This window comes from Sceloporus occidentalis, unplaced genomic scaffold (assembly GCF_023333645.1).
Source record: "Sceloporus occidentalis isolate IW3139 unplaced genomic scaffold, rSceOcc1.0.p SCAF_66, whole genome shotgun sequence".
In the NCBI taxonomy this organism is placed as follows: domain Eukaryota; kingdom Metazoa; phylum Chordata; class Lepidosauria; order Squamata; family Phrynosomatidae; genus Sceloporus; species Sceloporus occidentalis.
The window spans coordinates 5,104,216-5,116,516 of NW_028317046.1; the positions used below are offsets into that span (position 1 = coordinate 5,104,216).

At 40.3% G+C, this 12,301-nt stretch overlaps 1 protein-coding gene across 1 annotated transcript; it reads right to left on the minus strand.

Annotated features, from left to right (window-relative positions):
* Positions 1-913: 913 nt before the first annotated feature.
* LOC149286937 (homeobox protein BarH-like 2) lies at positions 914-11,970 on the minus strand. The gene is made up of 4 exons (XM_089493710.1): positions 11,784-11,970; positions 2,642-2,948; positions 1,453-1,537; positions 914-1,210 (listed from the first exon to the last, which is right to left on the minus strand). The coding sequence occupies exons 1-4, from the start codon at positions 11,968-11,970 to the stop codon at positions 914-916; spliced, it is 876 nt and encodes a 291-aa protein (XP_089349836.1).
* Positions 11,971-12,301: the final 331 nt, after the last annotated feature.

Here is a 12,301-nt window from a genome sequence, read left to right on the forward strand (position 1 = left end):
CTGACAGACCAGACAGCCCTTTTACCTCTTTCAGCATCCAAACAAAATCATTAAGAAAACAAAAAATAGCAAACACTACAAAGCTTATCCATTTAAATGATGCACAACCAAATACCAATAGACAATATCATAAGGTAGATTCCATCTTTTCTGTTTAAATGCCTTCTCTACTTGGGTATTGATAAGCATGATACCTCATAATAGAACATCTGCTTTTTGTCCCACATCTTAGAAGACATTTTCCCATAGATTACAAATTCAAGGGCGTACCTTTTTACAAAACAGAGCTAGGCTGAGCTGATGTGCCAATATGTGATTATATTTACGCTCTTGCAACTTTTTGTCCGAAATCAGTTTGATAAACCATGGAAATTATTTTCAGGGGTTTAGAAGCTAACAGCTTAGCAACTCTTCTCAAACCTTCCTACCAAGGAATTTGGGGGGTTCCATGTGTTATTCACCTATATTGGAATTAATATACCAGAGAAGGTTATGGTAGGACTGTTCTGCAGACACTTGTAATATTCCTTTAGTTTTACGACGTTTAACATGCAAAATAAAGGCACTTAATTGAAGGCATTCCCAAGTCACAATAGGGGAAACACTTTCTTTTCCACGGCAGTTCCTGGCACAAAAATAAACACTATATACACTGTCCAATTGTTTTACCAACACAGCAAACATCCCTGTCATATTAACACAGTAAGAGACTCCTTTGGCATTAGTCATGGAGATTTTCCATTCTCGTACATGGCAGCTTTAACCGCTTCCCTTTTAGGTGAAAGGAAATAGTGGGAGATTCCTATAACCAACAAGTCCTGAACACGTACTGAGTCCGCAGAGCCCACCTGGGTCGTTCCAGCAGCTCTATGTCCAGAAGTATCTATAGTTTGTTTTGTTAGATGCTGTCCATTTAGACCAAGGCAGTTCCTTCACTGGACGAGACCTCGGATGATGATGGTGGTGGCAACGTCGGTGAAGGAGACTCAAGATTCTTGTATTCGTCTTCCACAGTCACCTGGAGCATTTTCTGACCATCCTTGTCTTCTGATTCTTTATCCTGCTTCTCCTCCTCATCTTCTTCAAGTTCTGAAGCTTGTGCCAGTCTGCTCAGCCTCTCCTCAGCCTCTATTTCTTCAGAAGTAGGGATGGAATTTTTCTTAGGACGTCCTTTGGGTTTGGTGGGCGCCTCTTGTCCACCTTTGAGCACCTGATTGGAGGATATTCACAAGTATTACTTGCAGAGCCTTGTTAAAGAAGATTTGCTAAAAAAGATATCTTAAGTTCACCAAAGACAGAGTGATGAATAGGAAGATCACTACATTGATTAAACACGAGACTAATGTCCTTCAAGGTTTAGTCAGCGAAGTTACTCGGAGAGCACAAATGCTACATCAAGCTTCAGCTACATAAAGGACTTAAAGTAAAAAATAACATATTTAGTAAACTTACAATTTTTTTCCATTTCATCCTGCGATTTTGATACCAGGTCTTGACCTGCAGTTGTGTTAGACCCAGAGACTGAGCCAGGTCTAGGCTGTAAAAGATGCAGGGAAAACTTATTGGCATGTAAAGGAAGGCGAGTAACAGATTTCTTATATATCTCAGTTGTGAAGCCCTTTCTCTTTAATAACAATAATGATATATATATATAAAATATATAGAAAATGGGAAGCATCTGGTTTTGGGCCCTGTAGGGCAATTTGACAGCCTATGTTTACATCACATGAATGAAGTAAACTCAGGAGGCCATGTGTCCCCCGCACTGAAACTGACCCCTCTCAGCAGCAACCCCCGACTACAAGAGCAATGAATGGGGGCAGAAAAGGTGAATCAGAAATGAGTCTCATATCTGAGTATTTAACATGCTTTAAGTGTTACATAAAAAGAGTACATGCTGCTCTTTTGATGTTCATGTGGTTGCTGGAGAACAGGGCCTTTTGAGCGTTGATATTTTAGTTCACTGCCATTGGAATACTTTTTTGGGCTGGTGTCTCTTTACTTGAAGCCTGGAATCTGCACCAGGACAGAGACACATCTTTCAGTTTGTTCCAAGAATAATGTCTTTGATCTGAAGCAAGTGGGTGAGAGGAGGAGCTGGTGGGCTTTCAAACCGAGTACATTTGCCAGTAATGCCCAGTAGGATGGCAGCCTCTGCCCAGTGACATCACTATGCAGCTGTGGAAGCAGCTGGACCTGAGCGGCATAATAAGGAATCCGTAAAGACTAAAAAATGCCTGATGGAACGCTTGAGAGGAGAATATTGTTTCTGTTATATGAAAGAGGATGGTGTAACAGTCACAAATATCTATATAAGTAAACGTTTCCATAGTTACTGGGATTTTAAAAACTGCCCAGGGAGGAATGTCTCTTCTTACTTAGTGTATTAAGCAAGTCCCAAGGCAAACGGACGTGCAAATAGAAATAACCTGTTGATAGTGTTTGATCTGATACTTGAGTTATGGAGGTGTGTATGTCACAGCTACAAAATCTTTCCTAAACGTGCGTGTTTTTATCTACCATCTCTGTATAGTGCGGATATCTATCTCTATAGCTGCCAGTGCCCTGTCCGAAATATGTGCGAGGGTGTCAGGGCCCAGATATGCCTGAAGATCTGTGAAGTGTTCGCCACCTAACTTACCGGTCTGGGGTGGACAAATATTTCTGCTTCTGGAATTTCTTTTCCAGGCCCATAAGTTGCAGTTCAGTGAAGATGGTTCTGCTGCGCCGAGGTTTTTTCGCTCTAGAGATAGATTGCTCGTGTTCTGATTCACTGCTGGGGTGGGCTTCACTTGCAGGGGTCTCAGGACGTACGCATCCCGAAGACAGGTGTTTTGGGGAGAGCACCTGGACGTTAGGGGATGAGGGTGAAGGGACCAAATGTGTAACCACGCCGGGCTGCCGGGAGATCACGGAGAGAAGAGGATATGATCTGAGAGGAGATGAGCCTGAAAAATGCAGAATACGGGAGAAATAAACACGGGGACGTTGGATAACTAATACATACTAAAATAAATAGCATTAAACACATGTGTGGCAGGGCTTGGCCCAGTTTAAAATATAGCAGCAAAAGGGTTAACTACTTCTGACTTTCTTGCACAGGATTAAAATACTTTGTTACGCTCCAGCAAACTTCCACAGTTATAATTAAGAAGCCACAAATAATAGTGTCAGCCCTACCGCTTTGATTAATTAATAGCTGAATTAATTAATGAAGGGCTTGAACCATATATTTTTTTTGGCTCGATGTGTTCAGAGCTGTGCACCTCCAGGCTTCGAAGGAGTGTAACTGGGGCCAGGGCTGGGAACGCTGAATGGGTTAAAAACGATTATGAGAACCGAGGATGTAAAAAACTCGGTGTTCTCCTTCTGGGCAGACACAACCTGTTCTTTTTCTGGTGGGTCAAAAGATGGCAGATTAATAAATGACACCCCATGGCAGATTGGCTCAGGCGGTAGCCAAAATGCTTTAGATGTGTACTTTTTGGGTAAAAAGCTTACGTGGCATGCTTGTCGAGAACAACTTGTATATGTATTATAAACGCCTGTTTTCTGCTGACTCTATAGGGTTATATAGAGGGATTATGATTTGGTAATTTTCTGGATGTGATCCGGGTAGATTCCTTTTGTAGTAAATGTACTGGTTTGGGTTTTGGGTTTTCTGTAGATCTGACACCCTAAAGATAAGTGAAATGCGCTTAAAATAAGCTAATAGCCCTTTGTATATAACGGCATACCCTATCCCCTCTCATACAGAAATGGTTAAAATTAAATTGTCAGTTTAATTTTATGTTTCTTGTGTAATACAGGAGAATGGAATTTGCTGTCAATGCAAAAAATGCTTCCAACATGCGAAAAACGGGGAAAACATATATTTTAGCTCTTTAAAGCCAACACCTTTTTCGCTCAATCCATTTTATAGAAACATCAAATTTACCGGTAGATTAGTCTCCCGTTTGTCCTGCTGAATCGTTGGTCTCATCTTAGATTCGGGAGCCGTATACCTACCCCATGTATGTTTACATTCCCTCACTGTATTAGCCCCTACCACTTCTGAACAGAGGCTGTTCCACTTATCTACCACCCTCTCAGTAAAGTACAACGTTACATTATAAATATATTCTGTACATTCAACAATAAATATTGAAGGAACTGGGATGACATAAAACGGATGATTTTATTTATATATCACTATCTCCTATGTGCGGTAAACACGGGTCACTACCACGTTCTATTGATTGAATTTGAATTATTGGGGTGTTTAATGATATATGTATGAGTTCTACAGTGACACGCACACTTTAACATTGTCGTGTACAGGACTCAAAAAACATACTGAACTTAGCACATGTAGTAACTCGACACCCAGACGCTGCGGCCTCCGCATTAACGTGTTTTTAGCCGATGTTAGTACCGAAGACTGATTGTGTCACATATGGAAGTGATGAAAATCAAGGAACCCTATTAGTAAATGCATTATTAACTGCCCCAGTGTTTATTATATTTTTCTTCCAACCATCACGGTTTCTACGGTTTACAGCATGAATAACCGAATGAATTCTGGGTCCGTTGCTTGTTTCTGCGAACATATCGGTGCACGAATTACTGGGGCAGTTACCAAAAGTTTACTAATAACTGCCACAAGTGGAGAGGGAGAAGGCACTTCCATTAAAAATGTATTATTCGGCTTTCAAAATAGATTTTTTTGTTATCGAGATATCCGTCGTCTCCACAACAAAATACTTTGTAGTGCCTTCCCAACATTTGCCAATCTATTTTAAGACAAGGCTACGTGTGGAGTTATATATAAGAGCGTTTGATTTCCACTATCGACCTCATTGCCCTCCCACGCTAGTCAAAAAAAGGTGAAACACATTAATGATCAGAGAATATTACATTTCAGCAAATATTGTTTGTGAGAAGAAGGTACGGGAATGCTTGCTTTTAGAGTGAATTGTCGCTGCAAATTGGCTTTTTATCTGCAGTTTCTCATAAGATATATGATAAACCTGTTTTTTGTTGTTTTGCGTTCGCTGTTGGCACAGAGAGGTTTTTTGGCGTGCTAGCGGCATTGCTGAGGTATTTTTAGCAAGAAAATGAATGGTTTTGTTATAGACAAACCTTAATTGCCCTAACTATGTTCACAGAACACACATGCATGAATGAGCAGTAATGCCAAATATTTCCTGGCGCTTTATTTCACGTATGTTATCCAAAAAGCATCTCTTCTCTGCAATTCTCTTATTTGTGGCTCAGAATCGCATTTGTCTTTTTAGTCTTTACTTTAACACAGGAAAGCAAAAAAAAAATAAATGAAGAGTAGACTTCAAACACTCGGCACCAAAAGCTGGATAGGAAGGGTCTTGGTTTGACTTGCGTCAAACAAAAGAAAAAAGAATGGGTTTCTTACACAAAGCTGACTAGATATTTTTGTTATTGCAATAGAATGACAAACTAAATTAAACCAAAACTGTTTATTAGAAATGGTTTTCCTATCATGGCAAATACAATGTAATACATGTGATCAAAACAAAAATCAGCTTCTGCTACAATATATCACAATATGTACCATATATATTTATATACCATATAATAATTAAATAAGGCAGAGGTTGTGAAAATAACCCAGTAGCCATTATTATCAGCAGTTACATGAAGGACAAATGTCCTAATCGGCATTAAACTATATTCCACAGTCAATACCCCTGCCTAACCATGCAGGGTAGTAACAAACCTGACCTGGGGCTCATCCCTATGCTGATTGTCATTCATGTAAAGAGCTGGTTTATATTTACATAGATCTCCCTGGGGTTGTATCATTGTGAAGTAAGGGAGTGCAGTGTTTGCCCTTTACTTGTTTTTTTTTACATAAATGGCAAATTATTCTTCGGCTCCCGGCGTCCCCTCCCTAGCATTAGGCCGCAGTGTCCCTGCCAAACCCAGGCAGCTCCTCTACACCTGAACACGAACCCCAAACTCATCTCCTGTTCCCTCTGGATTATAAATGCTGTGTAAATGCACATAGATTTTTGACTGTAAGTTATTAAGAAATAATGATAAACGTGTCACTGGATCTTGATAATTAAATATGATAAACATATAATTAGGCTTTCATAATTAAATACAATCACCTTGTCATAAAGGTTTCATAATAAACATTAGTGGAAAAAAACTGTTAGGAATGCGACGGTGATTTTATGTCAGCAGTCTTTTAAAACATCTGATTCATCTCCACAGCTTCTAACTTCTTCAAATCGATCAATGTGTTATTTACCGGCTGGCCAGCCATATGCTTTATCTGTATTGCTATATTATATAATATCATATTATAATATATGAACTATATTTTACCATAAGGTAGGAATGTGCTTTGGAGTAAATATGTCGCCAGGCGAGTCAGTGAAATCGGTGTTTGTTTTATCGTTCTCATTAGCGATATATTCAGCCGATGTTCCTGGTAAAACCTCTCTCTCTATATATATATATATGACTGGGATGATAAATCAGTGTTTCCAGAAAAGGGACGGAATAATGACCTTATCAAAGGGTCAGGGGAATCCAGGAGATTTAACTATTAAAGTTTCACATGGTTGCGTAATTGGTATTGTAGTTAATGGGTTAAAGTTGAGTCCCGGGGTGGATGTTGCGTTGTTTCTGGTGTTCGATTCTGGCATTTATCACTTACTGATAAAAGACTGCAGTTCCTATCATCCCCAGACAACGAACTGGCTAAAGGCTACTAAAGGGGGGAAATTATAGCGGTGTTTTCCCCATCAGCCAGAATATAATTTAAATATTCTTTATTGTATTTTGAAAAAGTGCACAAAAAATGGAGTTTGCTAAAAGTTGGCAAAGAATCCACAAAGTCAAAAGCCAGTCTTAAACCCCTCCGGTCGTGTTATCCCGTTGTTTAATGCATTTGTATGGATTTTTGTCTCTGCACCCACCGGTAGCTCTGGCAGTTTGTGCAGTTTGTAGAAATCTTTGGGTATCAGTGGAAATGATGGATGTAATTCGCTCTCTTAGGATTCTGTAACACATCTTGGCAACGCCAGGAAATGTACGTTTACCCTACACTAGTCAGCAACAAGCGCTTTTGAACTTAAATACAAACATAAATCCCATTATTAAAAATATAATCTGGTGTAATTAGACTTTATATCTCACCTTAGGCAACACTAAACTTCACATGCAGATAATGCCTCTGCGTTCTCCTACAATACGGCCGATGTCATTAACATGGTGTTTGTCAAAGCAGTGGCGCTACAAATAGCAGTATAAGGAGTTATAAGGAGATATATTTTGACAGAAAACTCACAATGTGGCATTATTGAAATTAAACGTGGCGACACACAGCATTCCCCTACAGTGTTTATGAACAGAGGCAACACAAACAACGTAAAACATAGATACTAAAAGTGGTGGTAAAACAACTTGTGCCGTGATATATAGGGTTAAAATCTGTCTCTAGGCCCAAATATGATTGTTTTACGGCGTCTATATTACGACGTGCCTGATTAATCATTAGGGTTACTGAACAGTTACATCTCCGAGAGCAGCTGGACCTGTATAGCAGTTTGAAACAACTCAAGGATCAGTTCCACACGTAAAACAGTAAAGCCTCCTATATAACAATTACGTCATTGTATAGCAGACTAAACGTCATATACTCACTGGCTTTAAATGATCAATACAATTAAACACAGGCCGTTATGTTCCATTAGAGGCGCGAAGATACTCGCATCTGCTCTTATATCTCCAGCAGGGCCAATTCCAGAGCCTGGATCCACAGATCGCCAGCCACAGGCGAGTAATTACCCCTGTCTGTCAGGGAGAATTACATCCCTGGGGTACCTGTGGCTCAGGGCAGTAACTACGCCTTGAGGCAAGTTTATAAAGCTCGGCCATCTACCAGGGTGCATTAACCTCTAGAGCAAAAACGAACGTGTTTTACCTTAAATGCGTTTCATTTTGTACCCAATAAAGATATAATGATGCATTTTTAGCTGGTTCCCTGAATATGTGTCAAACCTTCTCTGGCATTTGTGTTTCATCGAGTCATTTCAAACACATCACATTATGCAAAACCTTACAAACCCCGCAAATTAAACTGGATCCAACCCACGCCAAATAATGAAACTCCACAGATCGTCAGATCAGATGCATCTTTGGATTCGCTTTCATGTCATTGCAGAATAATGATACAGTTAACGACACGTTTCTTTTCACTGCTTTGTAAGCGATGATGCAATCACGTTGTGTTTATACAGAACTGAGTAAACTTTGTAAATATTATTATTAAATAATGATGGCGTATCCTGAACACAACTAAACTTAACAGCACTTCATGACACATGAGGCAGCGAACCTCTGCTTCATCACTACATTGTATGGCAAACGCAGAAACAACAAAAAGCTTCATTTTGCAAGCAAAGGATGGAAATAGTGCAGATGAAGGGTCGTGTGTGGGAGGGCTGCACAGGGCTGTCTGTTGGGTTTGTAGAATCTTTTCTTGACTTTCTTGAGTGATAAGGTACGTTTAGATAAGAAATATTTAAATGATTTATTTATGGTATCTGCTAAACTATCTGGAATGTAAATGCACATAAAATAACAACAGAAGGAGTAATGAGACAAATTAGATAAAATAAATAAAAGTTTACAAAAGAATGGGAGAAATAAAATGAATGTTGATATGGACGCCTAGAGTGTCAGAGAGTTACATCTGCGAGCAAATTCTCTAAGGTTCGAAGTTCCATATGCTTTCGGTAAAATGCAGAGCACTGATCGGCAGCGGCCGCGTTTTATAACTTGCGGCCGCTTCTATTATTGCGATAAAACGGATCGTCCTCACCGGGAGAAAAGGAGAGACTATAGAACGCCTAGTTGAGACAAAGCCGCGAGTGTCGGGAATGAGTGTTTTCTGTCCAAAAGTATCTCTTCATTCATCAGCCTTTATAACACAAAGACACAGAATAGTTCCCACAAATCTCTACAAAGCAATCACTGGGGCTGGGTGTGATTTAACACCTTCACTGCATAGCAGCTATCGAGTATCGGCTCTACACACCGACGTACGTTATTATATTTATATTATAAATAAATTATATTAATTTATGAAAATGGCATTCACATAATTGCAAAGTGAACCGGACACTCAGGTTCTGCAAGGAAAATAATTAATGGGGTATTCGATGGTACTCTGGCGAGGGCACCCCAGTGTACCGCTTTGTAGGCTGAAGCACCTTGCAAGATTGCAATGAAATGTAAAAAAAAAAGCAACACGAAGTAATAAACTTAATTAGAATTCAGTATTAAATATATCAGGATCCGCAGAAAACCTCTGTCCCTTAAATAATAGGTATTCACATATACAATTATATTTTGGGGATATTTTAATCCTCGGGTTTGCATAAATCTGTAACATATTCCTTAAGAAAAAAGGTCACTGCGGGAGATCAGTTTATGGGGTGAAAATATTTCATTATTTAAAATCTCTGTTGAAGTCACCTGGATGAGAGAAGATCACTGCGGAAAGTACCGTATATATTTCTATATATTTCTATATATTTCACTAATTGCCTGGAGCTTTCACGGGACATTAATAGATATTGTTACTGTAACCGGGCTATTATTTGGGGCCAGTCTGTTTTTCCACGTAGCCAAAAATGTAAATTAAAGCCGTTCATTAGTTTTTTCTTTGTGTAAAACGCTCTGTTGATATATAGTATGATACATATCTGTATCTTATGAGTAACTGACAAATACTGTTCATTCCTGGCATCTTAATATTTAATACTTTTCTATAAATATTTGTTGCAAATAAGTACATTTTTTCCTACAAATGTTGCAAATCTATAGTCGATACGAATCAACGGCAATGTCAGCGCTTTACGTCACTAGCTTTGTATGTAATATTAATATGTTGCTTCCTATTTCCTTGGGTTGTGTATAGGTAGGACCCCTGACATTAAAGCCCCCCCGCTGGAAACTGAGTTTACTTAAAATGGACCCAGATTGCTGTGCAGCCATTTTCGCAGAGAAGTGTGGAGGTCGGAGTCAGTGGCTTAAAAGCAGCAGTGGGGAGTTCCTTGGACCTTTATAACTAAACTCAAGAGTTAAATGTGTTTTGGGTACCTATAGGCTATCATAGGTGGTGGTTATTTCTTCTTGCTGCAGGTACAACCATATACAGTGTGCACAGTGTTTTTAATCAGGAATGATTGTGCTGCGAGGAGTCCGTGGATGTTAAATGTTGTTTGTAAATCAAGAGACTCAACAGAAATATTACTTCACTCCCTGCCACTGGAGAGCTCCCCAAACATCACAAAGAACACAACACGCATGTAAACACAGACACATACACCTATGGACACAAATATAAACACACACACAAACACACACACCTATAGACACACATATAAACGCACACGCCTATAGGCACACATATAAACACACACACATATATAAACGCACACCTATAGACACACATATGAACACAGACACACACACATACACAGAGACACACCCCTATAGACACAGACACACACACCTATAGACACACAGACACACATATAAACACACGGATACTTATTAACACACAGACTCACACAGGACTCACTCCAGCACAAAGCAAAGATCATCGGATAAATCTTAGATCTTGTTCTTTTTAAGATAATATCTATACTCGATGATCTAATAATTACAAACTTCGATAAAAATCATTGAAAAAATGCAAGCTGCAAGTGGAAAGCTGCCCCAGGTGCAGTGATACCGGAATGCCAGGGGCTGCTATTACCCCAAAGAAGTGGATGTTTTGGTGGAATATTGAATAATTATTACAGTAGTATGCGGGTTAACCCTCTTAAAGCCAGAGTTTTGCAGGCTGTTTTAGGTATCATCAGCTTTTATTTCTGTGCCAACAATTCTCGCAGCGCTTCTAACAGTCCCTACAAAACTGGCACTGACGGGCTAAAATGAGCCGGTGCATTAGGGAAAGAGGGTCCATACATTCATTACAGGGAGCAATAGCACAGGCAGTTATAATGTATGTATATGTATGTATGTGTATATCTATCTATAGAGATATAGATATATAGAGATATAGATAGACAGATAGATAGATAGATAGATAGATAGATACATACACAAAAAGACACAGTCGAGGACAGAAATAATTATTCTATTATTCCGCATAAAATACCAAATATCTCTCTCTATATTTCACTATTCTTTTAATATATATATATATATACATTAAAAGAATAGTATATATATATACATGCTGAATATCCTGTATTTCATCCAATTCGTTTGGGATCCGGTTCTCCTACAGAGACCAAAAAACCCAGGAGGAAAGCAGGAACTACCGGGTGAACCCGCAACATCGTAAAATATACAGAAAAATAAATAAGTAAATAAACACACAAACGAAGCCATTTCTATTCCGGTTTCGGGGTAAATGCAGCCCAATATGGGCGATTTATCCGGGTGTCTGCCTCGAGAGACAAGGGCGAAATCTTATTATCCCAGCGAAACATATCCCCAGCCGGTTCTGGGTCTATAACGGGGCAGATCCCGTTTGGGTAAGATCCAGTCCATTTAGGTAAACTTCTTTACCCTGCTCTGGAGCAGATCCAACTGACAAGTCTCTGGGATCTTGGCGGTGCCAGTCACGTCTGTGTCCAGACAACCATCAGCTATATGAAGGGGACACACTGTCGCCTTACAGTTGGCACACGCTTATACTCGCAGCTCTATATGCCAATGCCGTCCGCACTTACCGGTACAGGAGTGCAGGGGTTTGGGTCTGACCAGCAGGGACGGGCACACCGAGTACAGGGACAGCTTCTCGAAGTAGTCGCACGTCTCCTTGGACAGAATCTCGTCGATCATGAAGGATTTGTAGCGCCGCCTGGCTGCCTTGAGCTGGCCGGGAGAGGTGAGCCTTAGCTCGGCCTGGCAGTGCATGGTGAGCCGGGGCACGTTATCCTGAAGTGTGCGGGGTTAGGGCTGTGTGTGCCCGTGCTCCGTGCCTTTCTGCCCTCCTATATAAACCGTCTGATACACATCATTTCAATCCCTTTTTAGGACACTGGAGCTGTCAATCAGAGCGCTTTGCGGCCGGGAGCTCGCCCTCCTCTCCATGTTGTGACATCCAGGGAGAGAATGCAGCACTCCTCCTCCTCCTCCCCAGCAAAGATGCACCTCACACCTCTCCTTTCCACACTCCACCCCTTCTATCCCCTCTCCTCCCCTTCACCCTCAGTGTCCCTCTCAGTTAATCCCCACTTCCCACACT